General features: G+C 46.5%; 1 protein-coding gene across 2 annotated transcripts in view; it reads left to right on the top strand.

The window, feature by feature from the left end:
• Positions 1–3,321: 3,321 nt before the first annotated feature.
• The window catches only part of IGFBP5 (insulin like growth factor binding protein 5), a 49,803-nt gene continuing 31,607 nt past the window's right edge, over positions 3,322–21,517 (top strand). Inside the window, exons 1-2 of one of the 2 annotated variants that reach the window (XM_077320619.1) lie at positions 3,322–3,445; positions 4,924–5,312. In XM_077320619.1, coding sequence (XP_077176734.1) covers positions 4,982–5,312 — 331 coding nt within the window. In that variant the 5' untranslated portion in view covers positions 3,322–3,445; positions 4,924–4,981. Of the gene's footprint in view, positions 3,446–4,147; positions 5,313–21,517 lie in introns of those variants that run through there. The other variant, XM_077320617.1, reaches the window with a different exon arrangement.

Here is a 21,517-nt window from a genome sequence, read left to right as displayed (position 1 = left end):
GACAGTGTGTACAAGTACCCCTGGGCTCCTTGCCCTATTTTTATATTGCATTTACATTGTAGAATTCAAGCACCCCTTCCTACTAGGGTTACCATATTTTTTTACTAGTCAACCTCCTTTGCTTCTAAAAGACAAGCATTCAGAAATGAAGCTGGCAGAGCTTTTCCTGGAGTAGAGAAAAGTGCTGAGAAAAGCTTCAGCAGCTAAATTTCTTTGTGTCAGGCTGCTAATAAAGGCACAGGCAGTAAAAAAAAAATGGCAACCTTCCAACACACCATGCATTTTGTGAGGGAAACATATTGGCTGATGCAAATAGAAAGAAGGATTCTGGGCCAGTTTGGATAACGCTCAACTGAAATGCATATTGGAGAGAGTAAATGTGCACGTCGTCTCCTTACCCAGTGTTCCTTCCCTTCTGCCAGCATCTTAGACTCCCCTCCCCCATTAAGTTGCCTAATGTTCAAAGAGGGTCAAACCCAATATACATAGGTCCAGTATGTACAGTCAATGTCCCTAGTAAAATCTGGAACTCCACCATACAATTTGACTGTATCTTGGATTTGGCTATATCATGAATTTGGCTATTCATGTCATGTATTCACTATTCATGAAATGACATGAATAGTGGTGGCATTAGGAGTTAAGAAGAAAGGAGATAAAGGGCTGGGGTGTGTGTGTGGAAGAGGGTCATTCAACAGTCCTTTATGTGCTGAATATTTGCTAACAAAGAAGTTGGCATCTTGTTTCAGACATTACTGATGACCCCTTCCCCTTTTAAAGGACCAAAAAACAGACAAGTGGGAAGGGGAAAAGATGATATTGTCTCAGAATAGATCATTGTTGTTAGGTGCGAAGTTGTGTCCAACTCATCGCGACCCCATGGACAATGATCCTCCAGGCCTTCCTGTCCTCTACCATTCCCCGGAGTCCATTTAAGTTTGCACTGACTGCTTCAGTGACTCCATCCAGCCACCTCATTCTCTGTCACCCCCTTCTTCTTTTGCCCTCATTCGCTCCCAGCATTAGGCTCTTCTCCATGGAGTCCTTCCTTCTCATGAGGTGGCCAAAGTATTTGAGTTTCATCTTCAGGATCTGGCCTTCTAAGGAGCAGTCAGGGCTGATCTCCTCTAGGACTGACCGGTTTGTTCGCCTTGCAGTCCAAGGGACTCGCAAGAGTCTTCTCCAGCACCAGAGTTCAAAAGCCTCAATTCTTTGACGCTCGGCCTTCCTTATGGTCCAACTTTCGCAGCCATACATTGCAACTGGGAATACCATAGCCTTGACTAAACGCACTTTTGTTGGCAGGGTGATGTCTCTGCTTTTTAGGATGCTGTCTAGATTTGCCTTAGCATTCCTCCCCAGGAGCAAGTGTCTTTTAATTTCTTTGCTGCAGTCCCCATCTGCAGTGATCCTGGAGCCCAGGAAAATGAAATCTGTCACTATCTCCATTTCTTCCCCATCTATTTGCCAGGAATTGAGAGGGCCAGATGCCATAATCTTTGTTTTCTTGATGTTGAGTTTCAAGCCAACTTTTGCACTCTCCTCCTTCACCCGCATCAACAGGCTCTTTAGTTCCTCTTCACTTTCTGCCATTAGAGTGGCATCATCTGCATATCTGAGGTTGTTGATATTTCTCCCTGCAATCTTGATCCCAATTTGTGACTCCTCGAATCCCGCCTTTCTCATGATGTGCTCCGCATACAAGTTAAATAGGCAAGGCGACATTATACAGCCTTGCCGAACTCCTTTCTTCATTTTGAAGAATAGATAATGGTGAGGCCCAATCCAGCTCATCAGCTGCAAAATCTTTTCTTATAGGCATCACTTTGAAGAGCAATTATTTCTTCTCTGATGGCTAGAGGCCTGTTTGACCAAGATGGGCTAGCACATGTTATGGATAGGCAGGATTCTGTTTGACAGGTCACAGACTGTAAAAGCCTGGAAAAGAGAGGTGGGCAGAGTTGCTAACTTTGTATTGGCTTATTTCTAGATTCTATTCCTATCCTGGGGATCTTGTATGCAGGATGAGAGGACTGATGTTCAGTGTAGTGGTCAAAACACTGGACTAGAATTTGGGAGAATGTTGTTCAAGTACCTGTTGGCCATGAAACTTATTAAGAGACTTGGGGCTATGGCTGTCTCCAAATTAGGAAATCCTTAGAGATTTGGGGTTGCTGCCCAGAGATAGGAGGGTTTGGGGAGGGAATGGTGCTCAGCAAAGTACAATGCAGCAGTCCACCCTTTGAAGCAGCCATTTCCTCCGGCGGAACTGATCTCTGTAGCATGGAGCTCAGCTATAATTTCAGACCACCCACCCCAGGGCCTACCTGGAGGTTGGGAACCCTACTTGAAGCCAGTTATTTGTACTCAGCTTCACAGGGTTGTCAGGAAACTTAAATGAAGGAGGGGTGAAACTTGTATACCACAGTGAGAGGGCAGCTGAGATAAACTTACATATAACAATTAATACAATAATAATTATTGAATTTATAACAAAATAAAGATACACACACAAAATTGTCAGTTCTTGGTCATTTGGAGTCATTCTTCTAAGAAAATAAATCTTAGAGGTCTTTCCAGTGTCCAAGCAGCAATAGCACAAGACAGAATTTAAGATACTCAAGTAGCCAGCATACAGAGAGTGCAAGACATATAGAAAGGGGTTAAATTTTGTAAGCAGCAGGCCCAAAGACTTATCATAGATAAGGGTGCATTCTAGTGGCAAAAGCTATGCAATGCAGGCATGTTCCAGACTGGTACATGAAAGACCTGGGGTCTATGTGGAGAGAGAAGAGGGAAAGTTGCTCCTTGGGCATCTCTCTCCAAAGTGCCAGATGCTTTCAGTCCCCTCCCCTTTTGCCTGAAGGTAACAGGGACTGCTTATTGGTTATTTGTGGAAGGAAGAATTCCAGAGGACTGCAGTTCAAGATGTACTGTATTCCTTCTATAGCTATGTTTGGGTTTTGGCGTCCTGGGAGGACCGTTGATCACAGTGCACAGTTTAATCTACACAGTCAGTCTCCCCTTAAAATATTATCTTGCACAGCATGCAACTATATGTCCTCAACTCTCTCTTGTAGTTTAGGAATATTAGCGAGGGGGAGGGGAGGGCTCTCCTTTCCAGAACTGGGACGTTCCCAAACCCTCTTCCAGGTGCAAGTTTAGAAGAGCATTGAAAAAGGGTGGAAGACGGTCCACGACAAAAGAGTCATAGGACAAAAAAGTCATCCTGCGACATAGCTGGCTTGTTCCGTTGGGACCCGTCGTGCCTTTTTTTTTTTTTTTTTTTGCTTTGGATTTAAGGCACAAGCTGCTTTCTGCCAACCACACACGCATTGAAGCCCGTCCTGACTGCACACATCGTACACCCATACTGCCGTACTGCTTATCCCCCTGCAGTGACCTGATGGCCGGGTTAAACGGGCACCTACCGCGTTAGCTGCAGGTATGGTACGCACGGTATTGTAACTCTCTGACCCCGCCAATGACTTTGCACCGCCACCACCGAGCGCCTTTTCATCGAGGGGTTGCCTATGCGTCTGATGACCCTGCAAATGCTTATTGGCCAAGGGCATCACGCCGGCAAGAAGGGGCCCTGACGAGTGGCCAACTGAGCGGGCAACCCAGCGTCCTCTTCTGCTCCTATGCCTTTAGCGGCAGCCGGATCTACGGCAAGCAGCAAAGGAAACTTTCCCCAGCAATTCGCACCTGTTCAGAGCACAGGAGCAGAGGTTGGTTTGAACAACCGCGAAAAGTTGGCAACGCTGCCCGGGCTTCGTCCTCGTGCAAGGCTTGGGAGTCCAGGGAAGCTGCTTTTCAGATAAACGTGAATAAAGTGGTCGCCCCAAGGACTGGGAAAAGCGGCGCCCCTCCCCCTTCTGGGTCGAAATATCCCCCGCTTTTTGCAGCGCAGAGAACCTCATGCCTTCTAATGCTGCCGGGGAGAGAAGACGGGTGCCGACCGGGGTGGGGGCTGGGGGTGGGGGCTGGCTCTCGCGTGTGTGTCCGTGTCCCTGCTGCAATAACGTTGCCGCTCCCTGGCCAGGGCTTTGGAAGCCTAGAAGTCAGGAGCTGCGCGCCCCACCCCCACCCCCTCTTGGAGCGTGCACTGATCTTGCCCTGGTTCCTGGCACCCGTTCAGGCTGAGGTGTCACTGGGATCTCAGATTGCAGCGAGGGGCTGGCAGGCAGCCAGGGGCAGTCTATTTAAAAGACATGCCTGCTCGGCATTATTCAGTCTCTTTAGAAACTTCTCCAGGGGAAAAAGTATTGGGAGATCTACAAAGTGGAATTCTTCCCCTCCTTTTTTTTTCTCTTCCTCTCCTTAGCCTTCAGTCTCTCTCTCTCTCTCTCTTTCTCTTGCCGACTTTGTAAAAACCCTCTAACTTTACAGAAAACCCTCTTTGTTGTTCTTAACCCCATCTAGGAAGACGAGAGTAGTGGGGGTGGGGGGGGAACCCAGGCAGTCCCAGCCCAAGCTCAGTCGCTGCTCGACAAAGCCCAGCTCTACCTGCTTCCGTGCTCCTCCAGCCGTTTTTGTAGGCGTTTTTTTGTTGTTAAAAAAAATTGCTGCAGATAATATCAGGACAGCCGAGAGAAGCTGGGTCCCTACTTGGCTGCCTCTCCAGGCGCTGCTCTTGCAAACCTTGCTTTGGAGTGGGGCGTGTGGATTATTGTGTACGTCTTTGTGCAGCCTCGCCAACAAAACTCTCTTGCTCTTTTTTTGCCCCCCACCCGTTCCAGTGACTTTTCGGGGCAGGGGGGGAAAAGCCCTCCAACCTGTTGCATCTGCATTTTTTTTTTCAGCTGCAGATTTTTGACAACCTGTTGTAATTTTTATTCTTCTGAATCTTTTGGAAGTGGGGAAGCTTTTGGAATCTAAGGAAGGAGAAAGTTTTTTAAAAAACTCGCTTTCTTTAAACAGACGCTCCACCACGCTGCCTTGGCTGCCAGCGACACAGCGCCTAGTGAGTGCCTCGAAGATGCTCTTGAGGCAGGTTTTCCTCCTCTGCTTGTGCCTGGGACTTTCACAAGGCTTGGGCTCCTTTGTGCACTGTGAACCTTGCGATGAGAAAGCCCTCTCCATGTGCCCACCCAGCCCTGTGGGCTGCGAGCTGGTGAAGGAGCCTGGCTGCGGATGCTGCATGACCTGCGCCCTGGCGGAAGGGCAGTCGTGCGGAGTGTACACTGAGCGATGCGCCCAAGGGTTGCGCTGCCTGCCACGCCAAGGCGAGGAAAAGCCCTTGCATGCGCTGCTCCATGGCCGAGGGGCCTGCCTTAACGAAAAGAGCTACCGGGAGCAAGCTAAGAATGGTGAGTTCCATCCTGGGCCTTGGCTCGGGGGGAGGGGGGGGGAGTGTCTTTTATGTTGCTCCACTTGCTTCCCTTTGGAGCATCTCCCACCTCTTGTCTGCCCTATGCTAACTAGATTCTTCTCTTTCCCTGTTGCCTTGAGGTGCCTGCCACCTGTCCCATCAGGCCATCTTTTTGATACTATGGAGCGTAAGTCATTCCTCCCCCTGCTTTTTGAGTCTCCCGTATCTTCATTCCCCCTGCTGCCTAAAACTGGTGTCATATCTCCTTTTCCTTCCCTTTTTTCCCTGAGAAGCTCATTGAGTCACAGATCTTGAGCAGCAGAAGTTTCTTATTCTTCATTTTCTAGCCAAAGGGGCTAATGTAACCTCCACTTTCCATACAGTTTTGTTTTTTTGCCTAGAGGGCATCAGTTTTGCTTCATCAGCCTTACTCGCCTTTCTTAGCCTGAGGTCCCTCTTTTCCTTCTCTCCTGTTTCATAACCGTTCCTATCATTATTGCACACCTGGTTTTGCGCACTAATGAATTAGCCTCACCACCTGTTGGATCCCTACGTTGGGTCATCTTTTGGCCTTTGCTAAACATCTTCCCTTTTCCTCCACCCCCTCTGAATCCTGCCCTCCCTTCTTTTCTCCCATGGTATTGTCATGATTCCATAGCAGTCTCTCTTCTTTGGCATTTGTCAGTCAATATTGTGTGTTTTGCAGTCATGTGGCAAAAACACGGAAGTTCTCTCACCACTCAGTCCTACGCAGGCCAACCTCCATACCTGTGTCTGCAGCCCAGCTGGCCCAACCTATTCTAACCCAAATCCCAGAATGGGATTTTCTTGGGTTGCTACTGGCAGTTGTCATCGGCTAAACCATTTTGGCAGGTGCAACAGAAGAATGCAAAAGAATATGGTTGAGAAAGAAAAAAAAAGTAGCATTTCTATTTTTCATGTTAGTAGGGGGGGAAATCCCAACACTGCATTTCTTATCCTCTATTCCAGCTGGACCATTTGTTTGTCTTTTTTTCACACCTGGGCTCAAAAACCTCACCCCTTCAGGCAATCATGTCTATTCATTTGCTTTCTGCCAGATTGCCTGTTGCATCCATGCAGGAGAGACTTGCAGCTACAGTTTCTCTTTCCCAAGGCCAATAAATCTAGTTGGGGAAAAAAATTAAATTGTATCCCACGTCTGCCGTTTGCAGGCATTGGCTGCTTTGCTCTGGCAGAGGGAAAGGTACTTTTAAAGACTCACCAACACAAAGTTCAAAATGTCAGGGGCTGGCTACCTTTGGATGGGGCGAAAGGCAAAGGCAATGGGTGGCTTGGATAATTCCGTTTGTGGGATCTGCTCAGCTATGAGAGGAGGAGGAGGAGGAGATATATGACTTGATTTCCTGTCTCATAGCCCAGTAAACTGTAACCGTCTGCTTCCTCTGAAATTCTGTGAAATCTCCCCCTTGCAGATCATCTACAGCATTTTACCACCGCCCCTCATGCGCCAAGTGTGTGTGTGTGTGTGTGCGTGCATGCACATGGAGAGTGCCAGAGAGAAAGTTCAGCAGTTTGTTCAGTAATATGAACAATATGGCTAGAGGCAAATACAGCGGTATGCAAAGGAGCACACTCCACTCCTCTTCTATATCGTTTGGAGTAACAACAGTGCCACTTACAGACGGATGAGACCAGCAGCACTTGGACTGGCTTTCAACACGCCTGAACCTTTTTCTCTTTTGTCTCCCCTTCTCCTCCCCTACCCCCTTCTGTCACGCTCCAGCTGTACAGCAGGTGCGTGGAGGAGGTCTCTCAGGTCAGCGGTAGGCAAATGCTGCACTCACAGGGCCTCTCTTGTCTTTAGACAGCAGTCTTGGGCTGGATGTCTCTTTTGCTGCGCTGGTTAGCCCCCCTCACCACATCTGGTCAGGCTGTGTCATAAAATCCCAGAGTAGCCATTGATGGCCATGTTCATAGGATTATGTAGCAAAATGAGCAATCTCTCCCGCAGAAAGCCTTTGAAAACTGTGTTCTTGTTTATTGTGTGGAATGGCTTTATTGTGCCTTGACTTAAAAGGTGGACTTTTTGGAGCCAGCAGGTAATCTCCCATTGTGGTCAGATTCAGCTCATCTAAGTGACTATTCCAACGAACCTCAGCAGAATTGGCTGTTTGATCCATTCTTTGGGGTTTTTACTTGTGTACGTGTGTGTTCATTTTAAGACTTCGTAGTGGAACTCCATGAAAAAGAGGAAAGACCCAAAAATGGACTGGGATACACAAGTATCCCAGTGGACTGGCTATGAGTTGTTTGTGTTACAAGGGCTCTGGAAGTCATTGTACTGTCAGCCTGAGGCCTACCAGTCATGTGAGAACTTTAGGTTTAGAATGCAGATACTTGATTATCATATTAAGGTGAGTTGGCATGATTTAACCTCTAGGGCAGGGGTAGTCAAACTGCGGCCCTCCAGATGTCCGTGGACTACAATTCCCAGGAGCCCCTGCCAGCATTCGCTGGCAGGGGCTCCTGGGAATTGTAGTCCACGGACATCTGGAGGGCCGCAGTTTGACTACCCCTGCTCTAGGGTGAAAGTTTCAGACATAATGAATGCTGTGGAATATCCAGCATTCCTTTGAAATATTTCAGACTTTGTAGGGATGCCAGTCCCCATGTAGAATCTGGGGATCTCTTGGTTTTGCACCTCATCTCCAGGCAACAAAATAGAGAAAATGGCTGCTTTGGAGGGTGGACTCTATCAGATCATACTCCATTGAGGTCCTTCCCTCCATAAATGCCACCTACTCCTGGCTCCACCCTCAAAGTCTCCAGGTATCTCCCAAACCAAAGCTGCAACCCTACATTTCAGTCATGTTCTAAGGGTCTTTCATGTGCCAGGCAGCACTTCAGAACAGAGGACATCTGGCTATTCCGCTCGGCAGTGGCCTCACTCCAAGTCTTGCAAGTGAATTTCTAGAAGCATCTTTGCTCCTCACAATAATGTTAAAGGAGCTGATGCAAATAATAACAAAGCTACCTTTCTCTGAAAACAACAGATGTCTCGTGTTAGAAATAGATGACTCTGGGAGAATTTTATGCCTTCAAGATTCCCCCCCTCCAAAAAAAAAAAAAAAAAACACCCAGGAATTTCTGAGGGCAAGGCACAGGGAAAATAAAAGCTCTTGGCACCAGAACAGTAGAGTGTGAGAACGGAGAAGTATATTTTCATAGGCATGTTTCTAAGCAACTGCAGAAAGGGAAAAAATGAAGTTTGACTTGAAGTTGAAGGCTTGTGCCAGGTTGGCCCGAAATCCAAAGAATGAATATTCAAGAAGCCAGTCCCAGCTGTGGTCTATTGATGACCAAAATTGGTCCACAACAGGAAGTAGAGGGATGGGGGATCAAGAATATGTGTGTAATAGAGTTAGCATTAGTGTACAGAGATGGTTATTGCTTCCTGCTCTTGAAAATGTGGCTGGTGTCTCCTCTCCTCCTCCTGTTTTTTTATACACACACACACACACACACACATACATACAGGATAGGTTGCCATAGCTTGGGACTGTGAATGGTAGAAGATCTATGGTTTGTTTGACCAAGGGGTTGGCTTCTTATGCCCCAGTTTGTCTGTGTCCCAAGGTTAAAGCCTGATGATGGCCACATAAACTGAATAAAATATTTGACAAGTCTGCTAAAATATTTGGTAGCACCTCTGCTGTGGATATGCCATGCTAGCGTAGGTGCCCAGCTCTTATCCCCTGCATCATCTGCTGCCCAAGGCCAATGCCTCCCAGCACCCAATGGCATGCTTGCAAAGTGGAACCCACCACTTTCTTCTACACTGATGTTGAGACTGCCTTAAACAGTTTTGCACACATTGTTTGCCTCCATTCTTTATCTGCTAATACTCCACTGGATAGGCTCCACTTCAGTGTGCAAGTTTTCTTCTTGTGATGCAGACAATCCTCCAGGAAGTGTAGGATCCCCTCCCAGGACTGAGCCATCTCTGAGTTGGGCTGGATAGGTTATATGATTGAATGCTTAAAAGAGAGAGAGAGAATAGTCTTTCCCTGTTCTAACTAAACTAGATAGTGCATTTTGACATGGGGAGGATGCAGTGGTTGGATTGTTGTGTGGCACAGTCTCTGGAAAGCTTTCCCATATGTCAGACACCATCCACACCTTTGTAACTCACACCTGCCAGGCTGTTTATTCTTAAGGATATATGCAGTGCTGGCAGGAGCAGCCTCTGGTGGTCACATGCTGTAACAGCAGCTGCAGTGAGGAAACCTCAGGGAATGGGACATCATATGTCTCTGTGATTTCCTCAGCAACCAAAAAGGCCAGGAACATTTCCGTGTTGATTTTGAATGAAACACAACCATTCAGAGAAGAGATCCCAATAAATAGCCTGCTCACTCTGGAAGCTAAGGCAGTATGCCTAGCTTACAGAACTACAACCGACACAAAATACATTTGCCTCCCAAGTAGACAAGCATTTATGTGGCTTCTTGTGAAGCTGATGTAGGTGCCTGACTGCGGTCCTGAGGGTCAAATTTGAGGTCTGGTAGTCAGATCCCCAGAATGACTCGAAGGAGAAAAATGTACTTAGAAACCAGGTATTGCCAAAAAGTTTTCTCCCCTTCCCATGTCCCCTTTTCCTCTCAAAGAGGAGCTGTTGAGCCAACAATAACTGTTGCTAGGAAGGAGGGGGTATTGAGTGTTGGCTTAAAAAAAACAACAATGTTTTTGCTGTATCCGCTTTCACAAGACAGGAGAGAAACAGTGACTTGAGGTTAAGTTTCCTGCGGCTAGTTGTAGATTTAATATTTTATCATTCCTTTGACATAGTGCTCCTCAAACTCTGCATTCAAACGAGTTTATCATGGAAGCCAGATCTAGCTGGCACCCAACAGCTGCAGCAGAGTGAGTGTCTGGGATTTGGGGGTGGGCGGGCAGGTGCACAGTGAGAGGCTGAGGGTGAACTGGGGTTAGGTGGGGTGAGGGTTGGGGCAAGGGTCATGGGAGCAGCAAGCTGTGCTCCTTCTGCAGTTGCCGATACGTGCTACTGCCCATCTCCCTTGTAACTCCCTTTGTGCCCCGTTCTCATTCCATGTGACGCTGAGGCAGCTTTGAAATTCTCAAGATGTTAAAGCCAGGGGCCAGTAGCAACAGGCCCATGGCTCTCAGAAACAGGAAAAACTCCATTCATTTTTTCCTTTCTAATCTTACAAGATAGGGGAGGGGGAGTGAGTAGTTTAATCCATCAGGTCTGAGCAGGAAAGTTGACTTTCTGTCCGTGGAAAGACCGTGGGGCTCCTGGGGAAAGGAAGAGCATTGGGTTTAGGGAACTGATGTCAAGCAACCACCACAAGTCCTATAAAAGAGGGGGTGGAAGTGAGAGAACTTGTTAAGGGCAACTGTGTCGTACTGAAGAGAGGAAGAGTGTCCAAGTCTAATTAAATTATTACACTCTAATGGCATGAGAAAAGCAGTCCATTGGCTCCTAATAATAAAGGCAGAAACACACAGGCTGACGTTGGTGTGATGATGTAGGATGGCCAATTGGCCTAGAGGAAAATATCCTTTTAGACATTTGTCCTTTAATAGGACCTTAATAGTGGAAATGGGTGGCTGAAGTTTTCCATGGCACGGAGAAAAGTAACATCACCTGGTAAATAACACCCCATTAAGTGTCTATGAAAGGGACAGGACATTTCCCCCAAGGCCTGTTGGCAGCCCTAGGTGGTGGATGCCAGAAACTGCTTTTTATAGCATATGCCAGTTTGTGTGAGGATCTGTGGGCCACTTCTTCCACATGCGTGTCCATTAAGGACTCATTACCGGCTTGCGGAATGCTTAAGTTGCTTCGGGTTTTCCTAAATTGCCAAGTTCTGTCCCCAGTGTTTGAACTCATAGGCAAGCCATCCTGTGAAAAATTGTTAGGGATGCCAGCCTCCAGGTACAGGTCTGGGATCCCCTGGAATTACAGCTCATCTCCAGACAACAGAGTTCAGTTCCCCTGGAGAAAATGGATGCTTTGGAGGGTGGACTCTAGGGCCCTGTAGCCCACTGAGGTTCCTTTCCTTCCCATGGGTCAAATTCTCTTCCACTGGGAGCGAGGGACCAGATGTAATCATACATGGGGGGGGGGATCCTCTGATGGTAACACCGAGACTCCGCCCTGGCCTCAACCATACGCTTGGTGAAAGGGCTCCGTCTTGCAGGCCCTGCAGAAAGCTGTCAACTCTGGCAGGGCCCTCAGCTATTCCAGGAACTCATTCCATCAGGTTGGGGCCAGGACTGAAAAGGCCATGGCCCTAGTCGAGGCCAGGCAGATGCCCCGGGGGCCCTGGGACAACCAGTAGATTCCTACCCACTGAGCAAAAAGCCCTGTGGGGGGCTTAAGCAACTAAGGGGTCCCGCAGAAAAGTGGGACCCAGGCTGCATATAGGCCAACCTGGATCCGGCAACCCTAACCAGTCTCCTGCCAGTACCTTCCAACCCTAATGTGAGTGTGTGAGAGTGAAAGCTTTTAATAACTGCATCATAAGAGCAGGTAAAGATCTTCACACAGCATGGAGATTCATCAGTCAGGAGAGCTTTGCCAGCTGAATTTGTCTATCATGCAGTTTTTAAAGGTACAGTAACATTGCCCCTCCCCAATGTATCCTATCATTGATACCTTAATCCAGTGGTTTCCAAACATTTTTGGCCTGCCGCCTGGCCACCCACCTAATGCCCCCCCCCCCCCACACACACATACAAACACACAACTCTTTGCTACTAGAAATTCAAAACACCCTATAGTGCCTACTCTTCTGTTTTGGTACTTGCATAGCCCCCATTGTGACTGCTCCCACTGCAATTGTACTCTGTGAATCCTTAAACTGGGTCTGGTGCTACAGGCCCTGTGAATCCTTAAACCACTTCTGGATAGGTTAAGTTGAAAGAGTATGATAATTGGTCCCAGGTTACCTAGCAAACCTAGAACAGAATGACAAACCTGGTTCTCCCAGGCTCCAGTTTGACATGCTGATCACTACTACAACATGCTGGCTCTCAAAAAGCTTTATATCTCTTCTGCTGTGACCTGTTTTACTTAATTTAATTTTTTTGTAAGGACTGAATTCACATGTGCCACTTAAAGCATTTTTCACCACTCTCGCCTTTGGAAGAAAAATGGAAAGTTAGTTTTATATGTGCTCGTGTCACGTTTCAGAGTCAGTTGATGGCCATGCCCGCAGGCTGGTTTATAATTGTACTTCAGCCTTTGACAATGCCAATGTTATTTCACTTACGGCATTTGAAAAGATTTGAAAGTAGTATAGATTTGTAGGGCATTCATATCGATGAGATGGATCTCATAGATGGCCCTTATGCCATAAATCATGGCATTTTGATGGAGGCATTTATTGGCAGCTCAAGGCTAAAGCTGGTTTAGCAGCCGTAAATGACCATTGAATTTACTTCATTGAATTTACTACCCTTTGTAATCCAGGACTAGGTAGGGATGCCAGCCTCCAGGTGGGAATTACAGGTCATCTCCAGGCCACAGTTCCCCTGGAGCTTAGATGGCAGCTTAGAAGTTGGTCTGTATGGCATTATACCGATTTAAGTCATTCCCCAAACCCTACCTTTCCAGGCTCAACCCCCAAAGTCTCCAGGTTTTCCCAACTTGAAGGTGGCAACCCTACTCCCCCCCCCCCCCAGGCACTTGATTCAGGCACCACATTCTATATAGGGTTGCTAGCTCTGTTTGGGGAAATACCTGGAAATTTGGGGGGTCGAGCTAAGAATGGGTGGGATTTGAGGCAGTATAATGCTATGGGGTCCCCCCTCCAAAGCAGCCATCTGGCCCCACCTGAGAACTGGCATCCTTAATGCCATGTGGTCTAAATGAGAAGAACAATCTTTTGGAGACGGAACTGATCCAAATTGACAGAACAACAGCAAACTTCGTAGAGGTGGGGGGGGAGATTTCCCTGACCCAAAATGGGAAGCAGCAACACAATCCTGAACTAGGGTTACCACCCCCACCCCCCACCCCCCCGGTGGAGCTTGAAGTTCTCCCAGCATCACGACTGACCTCCATACTACAGAGACAAGGGAATGAATTAAATGGGTATAATGCCATACAGACCAACTGAGAGATTAGTCAGAAGTGCCAAATTCTATCTGAACCCTACTTATTTCATTTACTTATACCTTGCTTTTGTCCCTAGTGACTTGCATCATTTATTCTATTGTTTTATGTGGTTTCCATATACCGGAAGATGTTTTGATTGAAAGGCACAACATATGTCTTCAAAGTAAGGGTGTCATAAATTGATCTGCAGGATGCAGCATCCTTAGATGCTCATACTGATGGGGCTTCCCTGAGGTTTTCCATAATATCTTTCTTCTTGGCCTTCTGTATGTATAGAGTTGATGAGAGAGACATTTCAGAGAGCAGGACAAGTTCTGTGGAAAAGAGAACACCTATAATAGGTTATAACTTTAACCATCAGGCGAAATGGCCACACCCTTGTGCAGGCTGAGATCTCCAAAGCCAAACATAATAGTTCTACGATCAAGCATAGCTGGGACGTTTGGGGTGTGTAGCAGAATTCACCTGTACAGATTGCCAGTACCTTTGGAGGTTGCTCCCCCAAGTTGCAATGGGAGATTGGTGAAAAACTGCAACTTTCTATATGAGTAACTAGCCCCTTTTTGAAACCAGAAAAAGGGCTGACCCCAGCCATCTGAGCATTCATGCAGCATGTGACATTTTATGGATAGAAACACTTCACTGTTAACTTCTCAGCTAGCTGGCAAGAGTAATGTAACGCCTGAAGCCTTTCAAGCACAGAGGAAATAATATTATTGGGAAAAGACTAACCTGATATTTTCTTTCTGCTGCGCTGCTACAGAAGTTGTCATGAGGGAGAAAGGAGCAATACCATCTTTGTCACTGCGTTGAGTTTTCTTCCTTTCCAGGAATGTGGACATCAAGTGTGAGACATGCCATGATTAATTAGTATATAGAATTGTTTGTACAGCCCGGACCCAAAAGGACAAGATAATAGGGAAGAGTTGGGAGAGGGCTCTTAAAAAAAAAAAAAAACTTTTTTCAATATTACTGAAAATGCTGATGCCATCCAAAGGACATCTAGGTTCCCTCAGTCCCAAAGGGTAATCTCTAATGCAGGGGTCCCAAGTGCGGTGTCTGCGGGTGCCGTAGCATGTGCCGACACCTTTTCAGGTGCCCACCACGTTTCCAGTATTTCTAAAAATTTCATACCCACCCCCCAAAAATCCGTTCTTTTTGATTTCTAGACTGCAGTCCAACACAAATTTGGTTTGTTTTTAGAAAGTTAGCAGACTAAGGTGGGACTTTTGCCCAACAAAGGCTTTTGAGTGGTTGTGCAAATTTTTAAAAATGTTTCTTCAGCAGCAGGTGCCAGCACAGCACAAGAATCTTTACTGTGTGACTGAAGTAAGCTGCAGCAGCTATTTTGGGGCTGGCCCCGCCTCCTGTGGCAGCTCCTTGACAGCAACCATTTTGTGGCTGTGCCTACCTTGCTATGTCAGAATTTCAAAGGTGCCTGCAGGCGTGAAAAGGTTGGGGATGCCTGCTCTAATGAATTAAGCAATGGGAGTATATTTGGCCATACTGCTGTTATTTATCAATTAAAGAACTGCTAAAACAAGTGCCAAAATATGTGCTTTAGGATGCTTAGGGCTAATCCTGCGTTGAGCAGGGGGTTGGACTAGATGGCCTGTATGGCCCCTTCCAACTCTATGATTCTATGATTCTATAAGTTACTTCCCTCTTCAAAGACATTTTTTCTCAAGCTAGGAGAAACTTCGGCCAACCTTACATTTACCCATGCATTCCCTCTTTTGAAAGGAGTCATTTTCAGATGTCTAATACAGGAATTTGGGAACAGTAGGGGGGCAGCAATCTGACCCTCCTGCAGCTGTATTTTCCAAGTGAGAGACGTTCCCAGGTGGCTTGCCATTGCCTGCCTCTGCATAGTAGCGACCCTGGACTTCCTTGGTCTTCTCCTATCCTAGGGCTGACCTTGCTTAGCTTCCTGAAGAAAATGACAGCCTTAGAAGGTGGACTGTATGGGGTCACATTCCTGCTGAGCTCCTTCCTCTCCTCAGGCTCTGTCCTTCCCAGGCTCCACCCCCAGATCTCCAGGAATTTCTTAATGTAGGGTTGGCAGCCCTTCCCCCAATGTCTCCATCTTTGGGAGGTTGGTAAAGCCGCTTTCTGCTTGCTCCCGGCCATGAGAGTTTCCATTGCATCTCTCTCTTTCTCTCTCTTTCTCTCTCTTTCTCTCTCTCTCTCTCCCCCCCCCTCACAATGAGAACCCAAAGTATCTTTTCCAAGTGGCTTTTACAAAGAACTCCTTTTTTCCAGACTAAAGTAGTGTCTTGCATTTGCAGTAGACCTAACACCAGGAACGAGGTGTGTGTCCACATGTCTGTGTGTGGGGCACTATAAATGTGGCCTGGGGGCCAAGGGAACAGCAACCTGAAGAAGTTTGGGAGCCACTGGCTTAGGTTGTCAAACTATGGGATGAGCCGCACTTCTTTTAAACGGAGAGATACCAGAGACAGAAGTTGGAATCAGAAAAGGAAATGTGAAGAGTTGTTGTCAGTTTCCAGTAAATAATACTCTGCTCCCCTTGTACCAGAACTGGACTCTGGTTCAGACTTCCTTGCCAACACGGGTCAGCTACACACTTGATCTCCCTACACTGATCCATAAAACTGATGAGTGGTCATTGACCAGAAGGCCAAAAAAGCAGAAAATGTTCTAAGGAGAAGGGCTTTACACCCACCCCACCCCTGCCAAGAATTCCTGCCAGACACACCCTAGGGAGCCATGCTGGAAGGGCAGAATGGCCAGATGGTCAGCATTGGCAAATCCAACCACTGCTTTTAATTAAATGCCACTGAGCCTTTGATAGGTTAATTGTGCTGATTAATCAAGTAATGCTTTGAGCCCTTGCAATTTCTGATTGAATTGATGGCTTGAAAAACTTGGCTCGCTCCCACCTACCCCCTGCTACCCCTTGGTGAATCAACAATCCTTCAGTTTTCAAGTGGGCAGAAATGAAGGAATAATATGCTGATTCCCTTGAGACCAGTCTATGCTTTCTATAGAGCTCACTGTTTCCAGTCCCCACCGATCACTCAACTCTCCCCCCCCCCAATTCCTTTCCAGTATCTGCCTTTCACCAGTCTTGTTGAAATCCCCCTTTCAGCCAAAACAGAGGAACAGAAATACATTGTGTAAACAAACAGAGCAAATACTCTGAGAAAGGGCTTCTCCAAGTCACCAGGTGTATATCTTCCAAGCAGCTGCCCTGAAAGAGGGGGGGGGGATCATTTCTGCCAACCACTGAGAGCCCATTTCCAGAAGAGGGGAAAGAGTCAGAAACCTTGTGTGATTGGGAATTTGTTCCTTGGATCTGTTTGTTTGATTTGTTTTAACCCTGCAGTGGCTGGTGGAGACAGCCAGTCTGGCCTTGGCTCAGAAAATCGAGAAAGAAATGGAGGGTAGCAGTTACTGTGGGAGGCAGCTGAGTCAGAAGCTGATTTAAATCAGTGTTTTCTGCTTGGCGTAAGAGATTTTATAAAAACAACCGACATCATTGTCATATTCATGAAATAAATTAATTGGGCAGCTTTTTTTTTTAAAGGAAATTTGGGGGCCATTTCACAGTCTGATCCTAGGCAGTTTTTCAGAAGGACGTTCCATTGGGCTCAGGGGGGCTTTAGTAATAATTTCCAAAAAAGTAACCTTATTAGTCTGCTGCAGCCAAAGCACCTTGAGCTGACATTTTAAAAAATGAATAAATGTCTTGTAAATGTGTCATAAGCCAGAGCTGCTTTCATCAGATGTCCTTCTAGAGATGCTTTAGGCTTGTAGACTTAATAATTACTTCAGTAATGGAGCATATCGCTAATATAGGAAAGCCGGAAAGAAGAACAATTAACAAGGAATTGCATAATCCCATTTCATCCAAATGCTTGCGGACTGATGTCTATCACTTGGGTAGATTGCTTTAATCACCACCAGTTCCTTGACTGATAGATCATAATATTCTCCCACTTATTGTATATGGTGTCGTTCCATTGCCTTATTTTGTATCCTTTATCGCCCAACATTGTGTTTATTTTCTGTGGGTTCTGGTCGGCTAGTTTTCAGTTTTGAAGGACAGGGTTCCGTGTTAGGGCCTGTTGTGTGGTTTACGACTTCATTCAGGCTGCCATATTTCAGGGCACAGAAAATGTGTCTTTAGGTGTGCATCTGAAATTCAGCACACAACACTTTTTCTCAATCACTTAAGATGCAATGGTTAGAGAAGCTTTACCTGCTGCCTTTCTGCTATTCACGTAAGGTTAGGGGTGCCCTGCCAAAAGCTGGGTGGGGGAGGAGGAAGAAAGTAAGAAGTTGGCAACCCAACACTTCACACACTGCATTCTTCTCAACAGACAGGAGTGACTCAGCATAATCCAAGCAAGTGCTTCAGAGACTAAATGGTCCACTCAGAATGCCAGGAACGGTTTTGGTACTCAATATAGCATGGTGGAGAGGAAGTGAAATGCATTCTGGGATTTGTTTAACGGACTTTGATTTATCATAATTGGGTCACCGTCTCCCCCCCCCCCCAAATAAATAAATAAATAAATAAATAAAGAGCTCATTTACTTGAAGAGTTTCATTAGCATGTTGGGGTGGGAGAAGAATCCATGACTGCATCCCCTCGCTAAAGGAGCCCCACCTATTCAACAACAGCCTGACAAGCAGAAATTCAAGACATAGAAAACAAGAGGCAAGGCTCCTGTCATCAGACGTGAGTAGAGAAGGGGGCTTTGATTTGACTCTTAAAAGCTTACACCCTGGAAATCTTGTCGGTCCCTGGAGATTTGACTGCTTCTCATGCAAGTGTCCTGTGAACAAGAGTCGAAATTGCCAGTTCGTTTGCATGGAGTCTTCTGTGTTTGGTTGTATGCTGATCAATGCAAGCGCCTACAGGAAGATAAAATTTGTACAAGTGTTTGGCTGCATTTCCTAACTTTAAAAATCCACTTTGCCATGGACCGAGCTTTCCAAAAAGAGTGCTGAATCTTACCACTGGGAGATTTTCAAGGAAGCATCAGTGATATCAGAGGGGTGCTTTCAAAGACTGAATGGAGGCTTCCCAGCTGGGCCTTTCTAGGTAACTGACTATCTAACAAATCTCCTGAAAAGAAGGATATTGGCCTTCCTGCTTTAGAGTCAGATATCAGACATCCCTGAGCCATGTGTCCATTTACCAGCATGGTGTAATGATAAAAGAGCAGCAGACTCTAACCTGAAGAACCGGGTTCCATTCCAATTGGGTGACCTTGGGCTAGTCACAGTTCTCTTAGAGTTTTTTCTCGCAGGTAGGGTTACCAGCTCTGGTTTGAGACTTTAGGGTTGAAGCATGGAGTGGGTGAGATTTGGGGCAAGAATGGCCTTTGGTGGAGTTCTCCAGGGGAACCTGCCTCTAGTTTGGTGATGAGCTACAATTCCACCTGAGTTGGTATCCCTACTTGCTGAGCAGTTCTCTTAGAGCTCTCTCAGCCCCAGCTACCACACAGGGTATCTGTTGTGGAGAAAGGAAGGGAAAAGGTATTTGTAAGCCACTTTGGAACTCCTTCAGGTAGTGAAAAGCAAGGTATATAAACAAAAACAGCTCTTCTTACCTGTATAACTGATCTTCATATGACTGCATTCCTTTGTAAAGTTTCATCTTCTTCTCTGTCCATGTTGTGGGTTAATTCTGTCTCTGCATTGTTTTGCTTAATGGTTCTGTGGGCTGTGTGAAGGCAGCTGCTATGCTGCTGGCATTTCTGGGGCTAGAGTTACAAGCCTCCGGGAAGGACCTGGAGTTCTGAGTTGTGAGTTGTAGTTGTGAGCTCCTGCATTGTGCAGGGGGTTGGACTAGATGACACTGGAGGTCCCTTCCAACTCTATGATTCTCCTGGAATTACAACTGATGTCCAGGCAACAAAGGGCAGTTCCTAGGGTTGGGACATATCTGGAGACCAGAGTAGTCAGGATCGGTACAAGAAATCCTCATAATTTATGGTGTTGCAGAGACTTCTATGGTGATACCCTGTTGCCTGCTGGGAAGACCACTGGAGAGAAAGTGCCTGGCTCTTTGGTTCTCTTTTTTGTTCTGACAGTGTTTAAAGAACTGCAAAGTCTCCTATTTCCTGGCAGAAGATAGCAGAGTACAGTTCTAGAGAGGAAAACAGGAGGTTACAGGTGGGTTGTTGTAAAAGGGTTCCCCCATAGGCCGTTCTTCATGCAAGGCCTTCTGACTCAGGTGTTATTTCCACACATGGTGTTGGTTTACCAGTTGTCTGGCAGGAGGGCCTCTGCTGGTAAGCTCACCCTCTGGCCCCTAAAACTCTTGGGGATGCCAGCCAATGCCGTGTCTTTCCCATGTAGCCACACATCAGCAAGCAGTATCCAGTTGCAGCTTTCTGTTGAATAAGTACATTGTAAAATAGAGATAGGCACTTTCCACAGGTGCTGAAGAGCATGTGATTTTCCTGTACATAACTGACACCTGCAAAAGAAACAGCATGCGTGAAGTGACCATTTCACTGGGAGAAATGGGATCCCAGAGGCCCTGTGGCAACCTCTCATTTCTTGTGGAGCAGAGATGGGCCAAGTCAGTTACTCTGCCAGCCTGCTGAGGGCTGGGGGGGGGGGGGTTGTGGCACCTTGCCAGTGGCACAACATCACTTCCCCCAGCCAATCTCCTGCTGGTTCCTTAGCTAAATGGCCCCTGTCCCACTATTGGCCTTGAAACATACACAAACTTGGACATTCCTGATACTATCCATGGCCACATTTTTCCTCTGTGCCTTTAACAGGTGTATGAAGGGCAGGAACTCAATAGGACCAGATTTCCTCCACTTACAGAGCTCCTGACAAGAAGAAAAAAAGATGGTAATGCTACTTGTGACTGAAACACTCATTGCTTTCAGCATACAGCTGAAAGTGATGTCATTGCACTGGCTGATGCTCTAGGACTGACTCAAAGTCTGTGGTTTAACCATGGAGCTTTTGGTGAATCCGGGACTCTCCTCAACAACACGTCTTTTCTGGTTTTGTGACACAAGTGACGTAGTGCGTCAGTGTGATGTCAAATAACTTTCTTAAGCCTCTAAAATTATCGTGCCATGATGCCAGCTATGACTGACAGTCCTCATTGTCATATAGCTACAGTTACACAGGCCAGTTGTGCAAAGGTTCTCTGTGGCACATGGGGATCAGATACATCAAAACAAGCACATCTGATTCTCAATTAAGTTCAGCCCTATCACAAGTATTTTACCTTTCCCCCCTTTTGTACTTCTCCATTGATCCGGAGACAAATGTTCTTAAGACAGAATCCCTGTCTCCAAGGATCTTTCCCTCTGTGGCCTTTCCGACAAGGGACAGAGCTAAAATGCATTAGCTGTGATGTGGTTTGTTACGCAGACACTTGACCTCTAGGAACTGAACTGTGATGAATTCTCGGAGCTTTCCCCCCTAGCTGAGCACCAAACAGCTGTCGGACTATAACAGCTTTCACTCACCACTCACATGGCTGGGAGCCCAGTTCAAAGTTTCAGATCCCTATCCAGTTACCATCCTTCAGAGATGATTCTAGGTATGCATGTCTACCCCCACTCTGGACAACATGTTTAACCTGGAGACAGGCTTTTCCAATGGGATCCCACGCCATGGAATCCCCACTTAAACTCTAGACAGATGTTGACAATCCAAAGTGTCCCTTGCACCAAAGTATGTAGATTGGTGGAGGAGGAGAGAGAAGGGAGGCTTTGTTTTAATTTTGTGGAAGCAATGAAGCAGCATAGACATAATGGGGAAAGGTATAATTGAGTAGGTCTGAGAGCCACCATGGACCCCAAAATAAAATGCCTTCTGCGTTTCCCCTCATATCATCCAAACCTAAATCAAATATTGTATGAAAAAATCACTGGGATTTGCTCAATTCTATAGGCTTCCAGGGTGACCAAGGCCTCTAGAATTTTGACCCCAGTCTTTCTCCTTTCTTAGGGAGGACTGAGTGACTGGAAAGTTGTTATTGAATGCATTTTTTTAATGATGTGGCAGCAAAATTGAGGCAACTTCAAGGCTTCAGACCATTCTGAGGCCTGAATATGTCTGTTGCA

This window comes from Paroedura picta, chromosome 2 (assembly GCF_049243985.1).
Source record: "Paroedura picta isolate Pp20150507F chromosome 2, Ppicta_v3.0, whole genome shotgun sequence".
In the NCBI taxonomy this organism is placed as follows: domain Eukaryota; kingdom Metazoa; phylum Chordata; class Lepidosauria; order Squamata; family Gekkonidae; genus Paroedura; species Paroedura picta.
The sequence above is the reverse complement of the archived record's forward strand: the minus strand, read 5'-3'. Positions and strand labels throughout refer to the sequence as shown.